The sequence below is a fragment of the Pelecanus crispus genome, chromosome 1, assembly GCF_030463565.1.
Source record: "Pelecanus crispus isolate bPelCri1 chromosome 1, bPelCri1.pri, whole genome shotgun sequence".
Lineage (NCBI taxonomy): Eukaryota > Metazoa > Chordata > Aves > Pelecaniformes > Pelecanidae > Pelecanus > Pelecanus crispus.
This window is the reverse complement of record NC_134643.1, coordinates 73,786,819-73,806,360: the sequence shown is the minus strand read 5'-3', so window position 1 is coordinate 73,806,360 and position 19,542 is coordinate 73,786,819. Positions and strand designations below refer to the sequence as shown.

The 19,542-nt window shown below is 36.9% G+C and overlaps 2 protein-coding genes across 2 annotated transcripts in view; one reads left to right on the top strand and one right to left on the bottom strand.

Annotated features, from left to right (window-relative positions):
• Positions 1-7,978: 7,978 nt before the first annotated feature.
• On the bottom strand, positions 7,979-8,872 carry CAPZA3 (capping actin protein of muscle Z-line subunit alpha 3). Its single transcript, XM_009488386.2, has one exon. The coding sequence runs from the start codon at positions 8,870-8,872 to the stop codon at positions 7,979-7,981; it is 894 nt and encodes a 297-aa protein (XP_009486661.2).
• A 370-nt stretch (positions 8,873-9,242) lies between these two features.
• The window catches only part of PLCZ1 (phospholipase C zeta 1), a 56,181-nt gene continuing 45,881 nt past the window's right edge, over positions 9,243-19,542 (top strand). Inside the window, exons 1-3 of the mRNA XM_009488384.2 lie at positions 9,243-9,256; positions 10,038-10,161; positions 13,721-13,955. Coding sequence (XP_009486659.1) covers positions 9,243-9,256; positions 10,038-10,161; positions 13,721-13,955 — 373 coding nt within the window. The remainder of the gene's footprint in view (positions 9,257-10,037; positions 10,162-13,720; positions 13,956-19,542) is intronic.

Below are 19,542 nucleotides of genomic sequence, written 5' to 3'. Positions count from 1 at the left end.
TTATGTCCATTTCTGCATCTAGTGGTATTCATTTAAAGAAAATGAATTGTTTTGTAATCAACATGTTTCATAGACTAAGACAACAAAACAGAGCAGGATAATGTAAATTAATTTATAAGATAGATTGGAGCAAAGGGCTGGAAATTGGTCTGTAGGAACTATCTCCAGGCTGGTCTAAAGTTCACTGTCAGAAGGAAGGAATCTTTCGGCTGCTATCTGTACCTTCTGTATCAGGTCTTTCAGATTTGTATGATCCAATTTAACCAGCTGTAGCATCATAGTACCTATATAATACTATTCCTCCCAGTGGAAATAGTCAAATGATTATAATTAATCAAACAATTAAGTACTTTGTTGAACTGGGACTTAAACAGAGGAGCCAGAAAACAGCTGAAGGCAAAATAGAGCCTATGCATTTTAATCTTCTCTTTCTCCCCATGAATTCTTCACAGGACATAACACGTTGTTTTGAAAAAACCTGCATTTTAAGCACAGTTTGTCCCATAATCTGTATCACACATTTGGCAGCCTATGTAACTTTGATAATGGAAAATAAATTATCGCACACAGAATACAAAAATGTTAATTATGCTTTTCATTGGCTTCAGCTAAATCCACGTTTTGTAATGGATTTAGGCATATGGAACTACAGCCCAGAGGCTGAAATAACAGCTTGTTTTTTGCAGGGCTTACAGATCATAGAAAGCATGTTGTCAATGTGCCTTCAAAATGACCTTATGATAGGAAGAGAAAGAATGGAACTATAGATGCTCATTGAATACATACTGCACACTCGATTATAATTACTAGAGGAACTTGTCTGAGCAAGAATATATTAGCAGATAATGTTAATTATTTAAGAAAGAACAACAGGTTAAATTTGCATGGAGATGTTATATATGGAAAGCAATGGTACTGAATCTATGTAATACAGTACCTGAAGCAATCACATTTATTTTATGGACATGCAAAACTGATGAACAAGAAGGTGACTTTTTACTGCAGACACACTTCAGGCATTAATTCATTAACAATACAAGAATGAATAATAAATACTTGAAATAAGCTGTGCTTCTCATATCTGTCTCTAATGAGGATATAATTAAAAGTAAGTTGCAAATGGGAAGTCTTGTGTGAAATAAAGTTCTTAAGTAAAATTAATAATATCTTCAGTGAACCGGCAAAAATGTTTTTCTCAGAAATAATCACAGGGATTTGTAGAAGATATTTACTAATGAACTCATATGCATTAGAAACAAAAAATATTTTTTTCTCATCTGTTGAATGCTATAAAGCAAAAAAAGATAACATAAAGAAACTTTATGACTTGGAATATACCTGGTTTTAAAGGTAAGTTATCTATGGCACTTGCTTCAAGATCAATGGAGTCCTAGCTACTTCATGATACATACAGGGCAACGCAGCTATTAAAGGCATATATAGGAGTTTCTATTTCTCACTCTGTGAGCCTGACTTCTGAGTGGTGAGCTTCTCACAGGGCATTCTCTTAATAGTATCTTCAGTGCAAGGTAAAAAAAAACCCAAATTCTCCAAGGTAAAAAAAAAAATCTCTAATAATTCATACATCTTCACCTTCCTTTTGATTATCTCATTCCAGACAGACAGTATTTCTATCTGAAACCAAAGACATTTATTGAAACCATTTTTTCCACTGAAACCACTCTCTAGGAGGCTCAGCTGTCAATTCCCCACTCAAAGAGAAGTGGCTTGCAGGATGAATATATATTTTTCTTAACCCTTTGAGGAGCTCAGACTCTTTCAGCCAGTGAATTCCCAGATCTGGATACATTCCCCGGTCCTGTCCCAACCTCCTGTCAGCACAGAATCCCAAACTACACATTCACTTCCAAGGGAAAGAAATGTGGGCATGTGGGCAAAAAATGAGCCATAAGAAATGAGCAGTCCACCATGGCCCACGCAAAGTGACGGGAGAACTAATGTCAGAATGGGCCACTGTGACAGTCACCAGTCATGAACACGCATGACTATGAACATAAACTCATCTTTTCATCTTCTTTGTGCATATAGGACTTAGTATGGCCTGCACCATGCATTTGGGTTACAGTCTAACTCCTCAGTGGACAGACTATGTCTCAGAAGTCAGATAACAGTGGAATTACATGATCAGCACGGTACTCAATGGCTTCTTGTCTTCCCCGGGCCTCTAAACTTCTTGTGTTTCAAATTAAACAATATGTGTTTAAGAATAAACAATGAATAAGTGAATAAGCAGAGTTTTGATCCCTTGCTTTACCACCAGTCTGCCCCTGAGGGCTGTTTCTACCTGAAACATGAGCTCCCTGCCAGTGAAGCTTGAGATGAGTATACTTAAGTAGCTGTAGTCTTGCAACAGTTGGTGCACTGATCTGTGATCTGTGTAGGTAGATCATGAAGCTTTGCTGGTAAAGAAAGATGTCATACATGAGAACACAGCAGTGTGCTTGAGGATGTAGGCTTGTATTTCTAAGTTTTGGTCAGGATAGAAAATTTCCTATTTCTTAATGTTTTTTTGTTTTGTGAAACACACTTGTATTAACTAAGAGAGACTAATTTGGGATCATGGTTACTTTGCACACGTATCACATATAATTGAATTATTCCCTATCTTAGTTATTAAGAGCCAACTATAGTATTATTTATTCATCATTTTAATGCATTCTCATAGGATACCTATGAGATCAGGAAGAACTGTTAGCTTTCCTGGGCACAGAAAGCCCAAAGATCGTATATACCAGAGTACTGATTTGAAATCTCTGGGAATCTAGATCCATATGACTTGCCCAAAAGGAAGGAAAGACAGAGGGGGGAGCTGAGATTTCAGTCCTACTCTCTGGACAGTCTCCTCAAGTTCCAGAACAGTGGAATTATAATACTGGTCTCTTTTTTCTTCCTTTCTCCAATTGTGAATGTGCCTTATTCACATTTTTCTTCAACATCCCCCCACTTATGCCCTTTCCCTTATCCCTCCTGTTCCAGGTTGCTAGTTCTCCTCTAATGTCATACTAGACGCTAGGCTTCCATTCCCCTAAGCAGAGACATCTGTCTCGTGCAATTCTGTTGAGATACATAGGTAAAGCCGTTACTAAGGTCTGTTTTAAAACTCTACTATTTTATTACTGTCAGCATACTTTGAAAAGATGGCTATGATTATTGCCATACAGACTTTAAATTTTTAGGCTTCTGGTTCTGGAAGAATATTTAGAAAGGCTCTCAGCTGCCCTTGTTACCAACACAGCAGTTATGAATGCTATTTAAGAAGCAGTGCATATAAGGGTTGATATCTTCCTTAGTAAGGAAATAGGATATACAACCTTTAATTATCTATAAAGAGTCAGGACTGAAAGGCCTACACCTACATCTAGAAAAAAGCTGAGACCCACACTCCCTTCTCTTCCAAAAGTGTTATATGAACAATAATATAAAAAACCCCCAGATCCCATTATTAAGATCCCATAATCTCAGGATATTTTCTGGGTATGAATTTAAGGATGTGTAGTAGTTCCTGTTCCATTGAAAGATAATCTGCTACATAAATGACAATATAACATGGGTCATCTCTTTTAATTATTATTAGGTCTCTTATTCCCTCAGATTTGTATGGTGGCAATTCCTAAACCTTACTATAAAAAATACCTCTTGTAACTTTGGAGAATCCCAAGATTCTATGCTTTGAATAATTCATAATAGTTATTTTTTGAAATAGTGACTTTTCGAAATCACTCCACATTTTTAATAACTCCAAAGCTTTCACTAAAAAGAATTATAAAATCCACTATTTGTGTAGGAGCAGCATACTAACATACAGACTTGGAAAATATCTTGCACTTCGAATGCAATAAATCCGCTTTTTCAGATTTGTTGAACATATTAAATCATTCTTACTGTAGAAGGGAAAATAATCCTTGAATTTGGTCTTATTATAACTGGAGCATTAATGCATCGATTTGTTGAAATCGGTGAGAGGTATACACTTGACAGAATGTTTTTTGTATTTCCTTCACTTTTATTTCCTCTGTTTCAAATCCATGTTTTCCTTTCTTCTCCACAACTTGATAAGGAGTAGGGAGTAAGGAACACAGTGGAGATTTTAATATAGACTACAGCCTGGAAAACATACAAGTAGAGGGTTTTTTTTTACAATATTGTCTTTTTCATTCCATGAATGAAGCAAAGAAAGAATTAGTACCCTTTTTGGAAAATGTAAGAGGGAAACCATGAATTTCTTCCAATGACTGGGAGTATTGATAGACCTTGCTTTCTGCCAAGAGATAACTTGAGTCTTTAGTGCCTGTTCGAGTTTGTCTAACTAGTCTGAAACTACAAAGGAAGTTGCTTTTAATTCAACACATAGATTTGAAAATGAAATGATGAAACTTTTTTTGCTGTGTCCTCATTTTGATAGGTTTTCCACCTGCTGCAGTACTAGCAAAACATGAAACAAACTTTATAATGTGGACATTGAATATTCAGTCCAAATACTAATACCAAATGTTGATTTTCTTCCAATTTTAATGCAGCTGGAAGCTGACAATGAAGTCCAAACTAAGCTCTAATGTTACTGGTGTAATAAAAATGATAATTTTCTTTGCAGCAACAATTAATGGTAGATACAAAATTATTTTCAGAAATCAAAAATTTGAGCCAATTTGGCTCAGGTACATTTGTACCAACTTTATGATTCCAATGAGTCTGCAAGCCTGTAAATGGAGGAGCAGATTTTCAACAAAATTCACATTTTATTTTGAAAGAAACTCTCATCATGTTCCGAACTGATAGAGTAGGTGATCCTCTCTTTGAGATAAATAACCATGGCCACTCAGTAACAACCAAAGATAAGAAGGAGAAAGCAGTATTGGTAGCATATTAAAGAAAGATACTTGATGATAATGTGTTTTTGCAGGCACAAAGCATGTCTTTAACAGTAGATAGTTGTGACTGTAAATAGGTAGATATAGCTTCAATTCTAGGTATGCTATACTCCTGGCTGCAGTGGAAACCTATTGTAAGATCCAGTTTGACAACTTTTTTTTTTGTTTTAGTTATATATGCCTATTCTTCATTTCTTTTCTTAAAATATGGGGTACTGATGTCAATAAAAAGAGGTGGATTCACAGGCAGCTATAAGAATGTGAATGATTTTCAAAGCAGTAGAGAGTAAAGGAGGGGGGGTTTAGGAATAAAGACAATGTGAGTTGGAATGTATTCTTATACAACAAAAAAATTCTGGTATGGGCAAAAGAGTAAGAAGTTGCAACTAAATCGCAAACATATTCAGAGTCACAAAAGTGTATATGTAAAAGTTCAGTAAAGTTTTCAGTGGAGTTGTACACGTTCGCTTTCTTCTCATAATGTTTATTCGTCCTCAAGTTTCAACTTTCCAAAAGAAAAAAAAAAAAAAATCCAAGCCCATCATGGAAAATGTAGAGGGAAAATTAACGAAGCCTTTATTGTAATTACCTTTTCCAGATTAATTTCATAGGCTTTGCAATAAATGAATAAACATTTTCATCCAGATCAGAATGTTTATTCTGTCCAAACTCCATCCCTCTGAGCAGCTTTTGTTGCAGATTCTGGTATCACAGATTCCCTCTTTTATAGAGAAAAGAAACTGAAGGAAAATGGAAAGTTCATAAAGGCAAACTGATAGGGAACATAGGAAAACTACCCAATCCTACAATATTAAATATTTTTATTATTGCACTTCTTGCTACAGCTTTGCCATATAGAAACTGCATTTTAAAGAAGAGAGAATTTAATTCTACAGAACAGAACAGTATATTGCAACATGTCATTTATTTGTGTCTCATAAGGGATTGATTTTGTGGAATAAATGTTGAAACTGAAAGTCATCTAACTGCTTAGTCTTTTCCATTGTTCCCTACTTTTCCTTATTGTTAGCTCATGTTCAATATTTGTGTTTGAATAAAGTGCTTTTTTTACAACCCAGAATTTCTAGTGCTATATCCCTGTTTCTATTAGCACTTAAATTTATGTCTGAAATTTCATCTGTTATTCTGTACTGCAGACATGAACTACACTCACAACAGGCCATCTTCATTATAGCAGCCCTGGGTTGCGTAACATTTTTAATAAAATTACTCTTATTTTCAATAAAAAAGTAATCACATATTCAAATAAATACCATGTAAAGACAGCTGCTTGCTCATTGAATAGTCTCCAGCACATAGGCACTAAAAGGGCTAGATTGGTATTGGATGGATCTCAGTAGCAGCTGTGGGGTGAAAATAGAATGACCCATAGGTAATGCAGCTTTCTGTGAAGAACTGAAGGAGCACAGAAAATGGTCTCCATGCTCCATCCTTCTCCCTCTTCAAGTGCATGGTGCAGATTCTCTAACAAATGGGCATCTGTAAAAGGCATTGTCAAGGGACATTGTTACAAGGGCAGCAGTCTGTTTTCTGCTTGCAGGAAGGAAACCCTGCGTGATGAGCACCTTTCTGCACATAAATTATTAGTATAACACTCCCAGAATCTTTGTGCTGAGTGACCATAATGATGAACAACCAGATGAAAAATGTGCTCCAGTCAATGCAAATCTGAAGAAATTCAGTATATATCAAAGGCACTATTTCATTTATTTCAGTTTCATGCAAATACTGGCAACGTTACAACCTCTTCTTCTGCAATAAGGCTTTGTAAATTAGTATGCTTATAAATAAAAATTGAGCATATGACTTTGTCATCAATAGTATAGAATGATGCAGAATGATGGTTTTTATATTAGACACCTTTCCATTATTGGTTTCTCTGCGTAATTAATTATCACATCCAGATATACAGAGTAAGGAACCTCCCAAATCAGGTGTGAGTACAGATGCAAAATCTTAATTTTGCATCAGAAGAGTAATCTGAAGATGGCATTTTTGCCCAATGTTGGTTATCCCCAAAACCATAACAATGCATAGTTCTTTATTACATATAAAACAAAGACAATGAAAGCAATCATGGCCAGTCTGAGCACTGAAGCTATAAAGCCACTGATCACTATGTACAAAAGGGCATGTTCAACCCATGTGACAATGTAATTGTCACCAGCAGTGAGAAACAAAAGCAAAATCTTATGCTTACATTAAAAATACCTAATATTTATATAATGATTAAATGTTCACACAAATATTTTTAGAAAGTTTAGTGTTTACATTACTGCTTGAAATTAAACTTTGTTTCTAATAAAACTCTAATTAAAAGGTAAGTTTACAGAAAACAGCAAGTGTGGTAGGCATATCATTTATTGTAATAAACATGTTAGCAAAGCATCACTGTCATAGTTTGAAAGTAAAACAAAACCATATACATTCCTTTGGCATTTGTAATAAACACTGGCAGAAGGGAAGTAGCATTGCTTTATTTCGTAATGCTGCAACATCCAGCATACATCCATTGTCAGTCCTGAAACATCTTCTGCATTAGCTATAGGAAATTTATTCCTCCTGTGTACTGATCTCCCTTTGTTCATGTGATTCTGTTAGGGATGTCTCTTACGCATACAGAGAGGTATGCACAAGCAAAGCCTGAAGGCTGAATTTCCTGGGTTTCAGTATCAAGGAAAAAATCTCGAAATAGTGCCTCAATACCTTTGCTAACCTACCTTACTGATTTCCTTATAACCAACGCCACAAATAATATGAAGTTACATAACTAAATATAATATTGGGTAAAATTACAAAGGAAAGTAAGAGTTTGCTTGCTGGGTCACCTGTAGCACTGTACTGCCTTTGACAGCGACCATTACTAGTACCTCTAGAAGCAGCTGAAAAGTACATGAAGAAAATAAAAACCACAGCAAATTATCTTCAGTCACTACAGACCTGAATTATTTTCAAAGTGGTGACTGACTGATGAGAGTTTCTGCACTCTCCTGAGTAATCCAGAAATAAATCAACTGAACACCCCCATTTTGACTTGTTCTTCCTTTTTTTTTATTAAGGCCACCATATCAAATAGTGTGTTTCAGTAAGCATGGAGGCACTTCTGTATTGGAGGCGTGGGTGTTCAGATGCTGATCATTCAACAGTTTATTCCAGTTCATAAAAGTGCGAGTAACAGGGAGTTTCCTCCGCAGATTTTTTCCCCATATATCCTCTGACAACGCCTGAAAGTTTTCCAGAAGGGCAACGTGAAACTTGGTGTCCTCAGCTTTCACAAATTTCACAAAATCTGTGGCACACTGACTTTGGTCTATCACATTCAGGGTCTCAGTCACAGACTTGCTGACAGTTACATGGAGGTTGGCATCTTTGAAGTAGTGTATCTGAAAGAGAAAGATCCCTGTAACTTGAGTGGTAAATGGAGTCAGGGCAAAAGTCCAGTCTGACTTCCAAAGGCTGTTCCAGTGATCTGAAGGCTGGTACTGATGAGCCTCAATGCAGGCCACAAACATCGGCCTCTTCCCCAGGCTTTTTTTGAACACACAGCAGTTCCCTACAGGAAAGTGGCAGCTCACGTAGGCCTTCAAGCCCTTGTGGAGGACCTCTCGCCACAGCTCCCCCTCATCCAGCATCACACCGTGGAGCTGGGGTTTGCTGGTTACCCCGCGCAGGTGGTCAAACTCAAAAGAGAATTTGTCCTGAGGGTCAAAGAAGCGGTTTCCCCCTAAGTCGTTGTAGTGGGTCAGCAGCACAGTGCGCCCCTTTATTCGGATGGGGGTGAAGTTGTTCTTGTTGTGACAGGCCCCCACACGGGCAGCCTCCTGCCTCACCAGCTTGTCATCCTGGACTAGAGCAGAGAGATCATGGACAACCTGGCCGAACTCCCCGGGAGGGGACTGGCGCAACAGGCTGCAAATGAGAGACACCTTCTCCGGCTCATGCAGCTCCTGCCTCGCGTACATGCTGGCAGCGAGGGCTATAGCCAAAGGGCGGGAGCCTGCAGGCGAGGGGAGGGCACGTGGGCCACTTCGTGCTGGAGGGAGAAGGCACAAAATGGTGGCGGGGAGTGGGAGGGGGGGCAGCGGTGGCGGGAAAGGGCCTGCGCTGGGGGCTCGCTGTTTGTGACCTCACAGTGGCAGCCGGGGCAGTGCTGGTGGGAGGCCAAGAGTGGGGGCAGTGCCGAGAGGGTGCTGGGCATCCCGGCAGGGGCACGGGGGTGTGAGGGTAAGGGAAGGTCCCTGCTGGGAACCAGAGCAAGCTGAGGTGATGTCCTGCCAAATGCTGCCAACACCACCGCAGTGAAGAGACCGGAGCAGGCGATGCAGAGCCGCCATGGAGGAGAACAGATATCCTCCTCCTGCTCTACCTCCTCCTCCTCCTCCTCTCCTCTCCTCTCCCTGCCCTGCAACAAGTGCTGTTGTGCGACCTCCCCCTGTGTGCCCTTCTCCCCCAGGTCTGGGCCCGACCTATGCACGCATGGGACCCCGAGCTGGGCGGTAGGGGAGGGCCTGGGGCAGCCAGTCCAGCCTGGTCTGGCCTGGTCCAGCTGGGGCTGGTTGGGTGGGTGCAGTGCTGGGCACCCTCACCTTGTTGCTGCTTGTTGTTGGCACTCCTCTTCCCGCCATTCCCCACAGCTGCCGAATCCCCTCGGCCTCCCCACATTCCCCTCCTCTCACTGTGCCCCTTTCTTCACCCTGACCACCCTTTGTTTTCCTTCACACCCTCCCCTTCCCTTTCTCCAGCCCTTTTTGTTACCTTTGCCCTCAGAGTCTCTGGGCGCAGAGCAAAAATATCTTCCTGTGTGCCTCAGAGCCTGCTACATTGTCGGAAGTCAGAAGACAAGGATGTTCTAGAGTATGAGAAAAGCAAAGTGCAAGCTTTTTAGGTTTAAAAAATTAAACGTCTTCCCCTCCTCCCACTATATTGTGTTCAAAAAACGGGTAGATGTGGCACTTCGGGACATGGTTTAGTCTAGTCTACCCTTGATTGGCTTAGAGTAGACTTGGTAGTGTAGGTTAATGGTTGGACTGGATGATCTTAAAGGTCTTTTCCAACCTAAACAATTCTATGATTCTATTAAAAGGTAATGACATGGGCCAGAAGTTTCCTTAACCTGATCTCTCATACGTGGTTTTTGTCCATCATTCAGAATGAGTTCAGGACTGGGAAGATTGATTTAGACAGTACAATGAAGCTGCTTGAAAAACTGCAAATACCTTTTGATTTTGCACATGTAAAACATGTTTTCAAGGTGAGGAATATGTAGGTTAAGCAATTAAATACGTTTAGAAGTCCAGTTATGTAAGTGCCTTATATTTGCTGACTTTTTAAAATTAATGTTTTGAGAAGTGAATTTCATGCTAATAGGGTGTGCTAAATCAGCAAATAATTTGCCTTGTTCAGGTCTTTTGTTTCTGTCTAAAATAGATAACTGAGTTGTTGCATCACCATCATCTCTTCACCAAACCAAAATAGTGTAGGGTGATGGAAAATATGTAGGTCTTGATTCCCAACATTTTTCTAACAAGGCTTAACTTGAGAAAAATTAAGATATTCTGGTTTCATTCCATCCAGCTGCTTCTGTGATCAAGCTAATGAGCCCAGACATGCCTGTCGGATGCTGGGTAGAGCCATTAGAGTGACTTCCTAAAAATCCTTTTGCCAGGAGGACAATATGGAGTTGTCTGATCTGCTCAGGCTTCAGGTCAACATAGATCCACTTGTTATTCAATTTTCCACTATATCTCTGTATTTAAGAGGTGCGCCTGAATGGATAGGAATTGCACTCTAACCCCTGGGGAAGGATGTGACTTTGAGATATGGCAACATATAAGACATTCTTATGAAGGTTACATGACACAGCTAGAAATTGGACTTACTAATAAGTTAATTTAATGTAGGTAAGCAAACTACCATCAAGTGGATGCAGTCCCAGTGAGCAAATACTGCAAAACTGAATGCCTTTGGACATATCGGGATTTCATGTTCTTCAGGTCTCCTCTAGTAATTATTCAGAAGACGTATGATTTTTTCTTTCAGCTCATTTTCTTTACCAAAAATAGCTGTTTGGTCAAGCTGTTTTCCTAAGGGAAGGAAGCCAAGTGGCTACATATATATGTGATTTCTTTGAGATTTTTGTAACCAGCTGGCTGATTCTGTCCAGGTTTGACAGAGAATTGACTATGGCAAGTCAGAAACTTTTAGGTCACATCATGCTGACAGGCAGGAAAGCAGGCAGAGGGAAGACATTAGGATTTCCTCACTCTATCTTGTTCCTCTTATTGTTCTCTGCCTTGTTGAGCCAAGGTAAAGCTGGCAGCATGAACTCAACCTTTGCTAAAGAGGCTGCCTGTGGTTTTTGAACTTGCACTGCATTGACAGAATTGCCAACCTTGAGAATCTCATGAGAGCTTGAAACTATTTCTCATTGTTTCCTGTATTTTCCACTTCCTTTTCTTTCTGACAGAAATTTGAGAGATGATCAATTGCGGGTAGAGAAGAGTAATTATTTGAGGAAGTGGCCTGCATAGAACAAGTCTGATCTAGTTATAATTAACAATATAATATACTCAACAGTCTGATCTAGTAATTTGTAGCAGGACTGTTAGGTATTCTTTGCTATTTGGGAGACATTTGCATGTTTTCAATAGTTTTGGGACTAAAATTGTTCATCAGTATAATAGTACATAAAAATGCAAAGCAGTCTGGAAGGAAATCTTACTGGTATCATTGTCAGTAACTACACATCAACAGTTAATCGAATGATTATACATGACAATACCATTTTTCTAGAAAACATAGTTTTTAAAGAAAAATCTGCTTTTTTCTTGTCTATTGTCTTTGAATGTATCTTACTGTAATGTTCCTTTAAGCAATATCAGAATTATGAACATTAAGACTTTTAAGGAATAATACATTTTCATATAATTCCTCTCAAGACTAAGTCTTTGTCAAGATACTTCTTTTTCTGAATAGCAAAGATTTGATGTGCATTAATAAAAATAAGAATAATAAAAATCTACCAACAGAAATTTTATAACAATCTTTTTTTATATTGACATGATTTTCATAATTTTAATTTGCAACGCTCTCCTGTGTAGCATTATTGCAAGCATTTCATCAAGATGCAACTGAGATAGAAAATTTAATTTTTTTCCCAACTTCACTTTGTTCCAATACCTAAGTGAACATCTCCTGAGTCCTGATAGATTGTTCAATTCCAAAATAAGTTGGTATTTTCTTTTTCTATTTAATAGTTATGAGTAGATTTGCAGTTTTCTTAAAGATGTTAAAAATTAAATTGGAGATATTAACCTTACATGTGGGATTTCTCAAGCAGTAATGAAATGCATATTATTAGCATTTGTATTGAATTATTTTCTTGCTGATGATTTTTTTTTTTTAAATGATCATTACAATTCTCTTTCACAATCTCAAAGCAAATACTTAAGTACTGATTTGTAAAATTTTTGGCTAGAACTCCTCATTAAATTTACTTTTGTACTTGTTTTGGTTATCTAATATATTTTTACTTTTATTGTTGTACTTATTCAGACATCTCTTAGTAGGAAATGTACTGCATAGGAAGAAGCTGGTAATGTATCATTAGGATTTTAATTTTTATGGTGTCTTTTCAAAACTAATTTAGTAGTAATCAAAAGTATTTATCAAAGAGCAGCCAAAGCTCAAGTAAGCCCTTTTATGTTTATGGACACTTTTGGGGAAGCTCTAATAACCACAGTAGGTGCCATGTTATTAGATGCTGAAATTTAGCCTCTTTGGTAGTCTCAGTTTAAGGAACTAACAGTTATGAATTTTGATCAGCTTACAGTGATAATCAATGAGGCAATGAATTGCCATTTACTTATGAATTTGTGAGTAATTTTGTCAGTAAATTTCCAAAGTTTCTCTTAATTTGGCAACTCTTAAGATTAATACAAGCTAAACTGTTAGAAACATCTATATATTGTATGTACAATTACATATTTAATGTAGAAAATTTTAAAGAATAAAATTGTTAAGCCTGAGAAAAATGAAAAATGGCAGAAATAGTAAAAAAGTATTATTCTACTCAAATTCTTTTGCCATTTTGATTTTTCTAGTGGCTTTTAAACTGAAACACAAATTAATTAATGTGCTAACATTTTGTAAGCTCTATGAAAACAAGCTTACAGTTTAAGAATTCTGAAAGTGTGAATAATTAATCTGAGTTAAACATTCTGGCTTGTTAAGAATAGAACACGATGTCATAGGTTATTATAAAGTGTCTTGTCTCAAAACTTTAATAATGTTTCCTATCTGATGTGTTGTAAGTCTTGGATCTCATGATAATTTGGTCATCCTTATTTCATTTTTTAATTACTGTTTGCTGTATATTGTATGTAAATTTAATTGACAGTTTTTACAATAAAGTTTAAATTGCTGTTGGAGAGGCATCATATTAAATATATTTTCCACTTGATAATTTTTATGCTGCAGATTTATTTTACTGCATAGTGTTTTAGAGGTTTTATATAATGTGTTTTAATATTGCGTATGTGTTATATAGAAATTTATTGTAATTACTTAGATGCGAATTATGTCATATGGTACATTTTAATTTGTGTAAAATATTTTTAACACACAAAGTCAAATGTAAAAGTTGCATAAAGAAGCAGAAGAATATAATTTGGTAATAAATTGCAGTCACTGTTGCCTGTGGTTTTCTCTATTGTTCTCACCCTTATGATGAGTTATAATAGAGTGTTTTATGTGTATCTTTGTATCATTGCATATCTTTGTATTGACTGTTTTGATTTTTTTTTTTACAGAAAACTGTTGACAAACGGAAGGAACATACGATTAACATAGAAGACTTCAGGGCAATTTATCGAACTATTGTGCACAGACCTGAATTTCAAGAACTTTTCCGTGCTTACTCTCCAAACTGCAGAATTCTAGCTGACACCGAGCTCATTGAATTCCTCATAAAAGAACAACATGAAACGGAAGTCTGTGAAATGACTGCCTTAGAAATTATTTTGAAGTATGAACCCATTGAAGAAGGTATGCATAGTTTAAGTATTTGATTTCTAGCTCTTACTTTTTGTGCTTCTGTCAGTGACTGTGTTTATATTTTTGAATACTCATCTGACTATGCAAATTGAACATTTTAAAGAAAATTAAACAATTATATTGTAATTATGTAAGTTTTAGAATATCTTTTGTAAGCACTTGTACAAAATGTTGATTTTTTGAAATTCAGATCTTTAAACATTGTGAATGTAATAACAAAAGAATCCGTTAATAAAGTGCAATAAATTTACACAGCATAATGCTCAGTGATAGCATGTAACATCACTTACCAGATCCATTATTCTTACTTCTTGTTGCAACATACTGGTCCAAAATGTACATGTAGATTGCTTCAAACAAAATACAATTTTCATACAGTAGATGAGCTAATATAAACTGCACTAAATCTTTTTAATGCCCACTGAAACATGTGAACAACCATTACTAGGAAGCCAGACTGAATTTTTTTTATTTAGCTAAGTGTTCAAAAATAATTTTGCTTAATTAATTAGAGGAATATAAATATTGGATTACAAAGATAAAAAAAAAGAAATTATGTTTTGTTAGAAACTGGTCTGTTCAGCACAGGATATTTCTCTTAGAGGAAATCAACCATAATTAAATCAGTAATAGTGAATGAATTTTTTTTTTTAATTATCAGTATTAAAATCTGAAGACTGAGGACAGCATTTTTGAAGACTAGAAAATGTCAAAAATTAATGTTATATAATTTAGTTTGGTTTAACTACTCAGTACCCTGATCCACAATCACAATAAAGTGAAAAGAAGTTTAGTTAAACCCATTGCATTTCAGAACTGATTTTACAGCCAAGATGGTTCTAATCCTACTTGGGGATCAAGTTAATTGTTACAGCATTGTCGATATTGTAGAGCTTTTTGCTTAAAGTTGATCTTACAAATGGAAGAAATACATGCTACTAGTTTGATATAGTACTTACATTTTATACTATTTAAACCTACAATTTGTTCTAATAGAATGCTCCCATGAATCATACTTTTTTGCATTTGGTATGTCTATATTTGAATGTTATATGGCAGAAAGTTTAAATTTAGAAGTAATCTAATAACAGATTTCACAGAGGAAAACAACTTCTAAGGATGTATCTCTTGAGAAGTTTATACCTGTTTTTCTTTACTGAGAAAGACTGAAACGTTAGACAGTTACACTCTGGTTTACCCTCAGTTGGATATGATTGGTAATGGTATCAGGGATGCATTGAAGCAGTCTTGCAAATGTGGTGGATCCTCAGCATCTTCAGTGGGCATGGAGTCTGGTTATTAATCTGTGCCATCATTTATCTACTGATGTCATTATCCATATTATTGGGGTTAAAGCTATAATTAATTATTTATGCTCTCCCAACCTGAAATGCCATTTCCATTTTGTTCTCTGATCAGCTTCTAAGCATAGGGCTCTAAACACAGACTTCTACTGTTACAGAATCATGGAACTGTGCAGATGGAAAGGGACCTCAGGAGGGCAGCTACTCCAGGCTTCTGCTCATAGCAAGGTTAACACTGAGTTCAGAATAGTTTTCGCATGTTTTTTTTTTTTTCAGTCAAAACTTGAAAACTCCTAAGGACAGAGATCCACAGCCTCCTTCATGTGCCCAGAAATGTTTTCCAAGAGTTCTTGCACCATGATTTTCCCAGGGATGACAGTGAATCTGGCCAGCCTGTAGTTCCCTGAATTGAATCATAGAATCATAGAATCATAGAATCATAGAATCATAGAATCATAGAATCATAGAATAGTTTGGGCTGGAAGGGACCTTTAAAGGTCATCTAGTCCAACTCCCCTGCAATGAGCAGGGACATGTTCAACTAGATCAGGTTGCTCAGAGCCCCGTCCAACCTGACCTTGAATGTTTCCAGGGATGGGGCATCTACAACCTCTCTGAGCAACCTGTTCCAGTGTTTCATCACCCTCATCGTAAAAAAATTTATTCCTTATATCTAGTCTGAACCTACCCTCTTTTAGTTTAAAACCATTACCCCTTGTCCTACTGCACAAAAATTTGTCCCCATCTTTCTTCTAAGCCCCCTTGAAGTATTGAAATGCTGCAGTCAGGTCTCCCTGGAGCTTTCTCTTCTCCAGGCTGAACAACCCCAACTCTCTCAGCCTGGCCTCATAGGAGAGGTGCTCCAGCCCTTGGATCATTATGGTGGCCCTCCTCCAGACCCGCTCCAACAGGTCCATGTCCTTCTTGTGCTGAGGACTCCACCATTGGATGCAGTACTCCAAGTGGGGTCTCACCAGAGCAGAGCAGAGGGGCAGAATCACCTCCCTTGACCTGCTGGCCATGCTTTTTATGTAGCCCAGGATATGGTTGGCCTTCTGGGCTGTGAGCACAGAAAGTCCTTGCCCTTTTCAAAAATGAGTGCAACATTTGTTCTTCTCCAGTCATGGGGGCCTCCCCTGATCTCTATGGCCTTTCAAAGATGATAAAGAATGGCTTTGCAGTGATACCAGCCAACAGTCTTAACACTCTCAAATGCATCTCATTTGGTCCCATGGACTTTTATGTGTTGAGTTCTCTCCAGTAATCTATTTTATCTTAATCTCTCTCTGGTGGTAGTTTCTTTCCTCCTTGAACCCTGTCTGTGAGTACAAAGCCTACACTAAGACTGAGAAAAAGACAGCACTGAGTACTTTAGCATTGCCTGTGTTTGCTGTCACTAAACCACCTGCCCTATTCAACAGCAGGCCCACTTACCTCTTTTTAAAAACCTAGCTAATGCAGCAGTAAAAGTGCTCCATGTTGCCACTGATGTCCCTTGCCAGTTTCAGTTCTGGTTGAGCTTTGGCTTTCCAAACACCATTTCATCATGCCTGAGCAGTGTTTCTATATTCCTCCCTTGCAGCCTGCCCACACTTTGACTAGCAGTTTTATAGTTTCTTTTTTATGCTACTTCACTTTTACTCTGTCTTAGTGAATCCATGACATTGTTCATGTTGCAGTAGAAGGAAGCTAAGCAGCTAGCACTGGTAATTCAGCCTAGAATCTGGAGATCAGGCTGGGTTCTTCCAGATTTCAGTAATACTTCGCAGACAAAATATTTTTCTAACCAAGAAGTTCTTCTTCCTATTGAGGCAGGCATACCTGTAGAACTCAAAATTTCTTACTTGTTTAGCTACCATGGAAGGGTTTGTGTGTGGTTGCCATTTTTTTTTTTAAAGGAAAAGCTCCAGTTATATTTCAATGAGTGTTTAAAGTTATCAAAATAATATTCTGAAACCATTATGCAAACACCTCGTACATTTATTACTTTAAAAGCCTTGCCTTAATGTTTTATATATTTATTATTTTTTTCTTTCTGTGTTTTAATTTCTTTATTTTTATGGTGTTCTCCTTTATCTGCTCTCTTTGTCATTTATTTATCTTTTTCCCTTGTCCTTCTATATATTCTGTTCTTCAGCTTGCTGTTGGTTATTACAAGCCTTTTTTTACTTTATTTTTCTTAGGGTTCTTCTCTGCCATTTTGTTTGTCTGCTCATTATACAGTCTTCTCTCCAAGCATTAAGTGATAATGCACACCCTCTTCCCCTCAAACCTGAAGACATATATGTCCTCTTGACTTACTTGCAGAAGCAGCACTATGTAAGATCTTCATCGAGGCCTGATCACAGTTTCTGAATCATGAGAACTCTGAGATGAGTGGAGGTTTGTTAAATCTGTAATATCTGTATTCTTCAACTGTTGAAGGCTGCTTCAAGTTGTGGTGTAACATTTCTGCTGAGTTTCACTGAACATAACTTAAGGCAAAAATTGCAACTAAGCTAAGAAAAGGAAATCAGAGCTAACTATATTTTATTGCAGACTATTATTTTGTCCAGTGGAAAATGAATCTCAGATGTTTAACTTAGTTTCCTTTTGTTCCCAGTCTTTGATAATGGATGGAATTGATAACTGGTTAAGAAAAATAAACCCAAGAAGGAGAAAATCTTCCTTTTGGGCTAATAACTGTGGAATATCTATGCTGATCATTCCCACTGTGGTGGAAAGAAGAAACTGGATCACTTTCAACAGGAAACAGAAAACATTTGATGTTTCACTAAGAGTCACTCACTGTCCAATAATAGCTACAACCCCTTTGATTCTTTATACTATTACTTTCTGAGTTTGCCTTTTAAATTAGAACATATTTTATTGAATATATTCTACTCTTTCTGAGAACTAATATGTTGACTAATTAATTATATAACAAGTTACCAGTTTAAAGGGTTCCTTTTGTTTTGTTAATGGGAAAGTTAATAGCTATAATGCAGTTAAACAGTGAAGAACCTTTAGTCAGTTAGAAAACATTTGTAAATATCAACTGAAGTTTCTATAGTTTTAATTTAATGTCTTGTTTAAATTTCAGATGCTGAGCCAAATTCTTTTTTGTTTCTTCATCTGTGATAAAATTGTTTGTCTTGTAATTGGAAATAATCTTACTGAATTAAATAATAGCTGTATTGTTCATTCTCCTTTGAGTGAAATAATACTCCCACTCTAACATATTTATTGAAAGGTTCCAGATATGATTGACATGATAGTTGATTCATATGGTGTTGTGATAGACTATTTTGTGTAACTGTCATTCTGAATTTGGTATAGCATGTTCTTCATCAGGATGATCTGTTGGACTCATCTGCCATCCTTGTCCTGTGTATTGCCGAAAGAGAAAAGGGCAGATTTTGACACTTGATTGACTGGTTTGCTAATAGTAACAACCATTATCTATCTGATAAACCTGATAGCACTAGCATGTCAATATTAAGATGAAAACAGTGACTACATTTTATACACAATGTTAAGTGCATCTATACCATTTACTGCATCCTTAACATTTGTGGAGAGAGAGAGAGAGGACTTTTCAATGCTATTGAGCCAGATAACTCTGAATTAACTCTCTGAGGGTGCTGTACTTAGTTCAAGAACAGTATGGAATACATTACTCTTCCATTTTTATTGTACAATTTAAATTTCTAATGGCAAAATGCTGCATTAACAGATTTTTTGGTATGTGTGCTAAAGCTTGCATTTTTGGCTTAAGGAGCTATTTTATGGAATTGATCATAAAAGTGGTGAATATATGATTCAGACCTGACAGTTTTGCCTTACTGATGTCCAAATGTCAGTTTTGTTCTACACAAACATTGGATTATCTCTCCATTTATTATTAATTTTGAATAGAAGTCTTGAGTCATTAAGTGAGATTAAAGAAAACGTTGTATGTCAACCAAATGCGCTTTATTTTTTAACGCTTGGTATATATCCTTTTTTTTTAAAAAAAAATATTGCTCATTGTTCAGTATTTACATGAGGCATTAGAGGCACAGTGAGGATAAGAAGGTACATCCCACTACTATTTACACTGTAATGCCATTCAAAGATTCTGCTCCTGTCTCTGTATTTTCCTGCTAGGCAGTACAAAACCAGGTCAAAAATAGAATCCTGTCTTGAAAAACTTGCTTACATTGTAAATAACAATATAAACTTGGTGCACATGTCAGATAAAGAATTTGAGTAATCCAGAATATATTTGTGAATCAAAAAAAAAAAATCTTCAA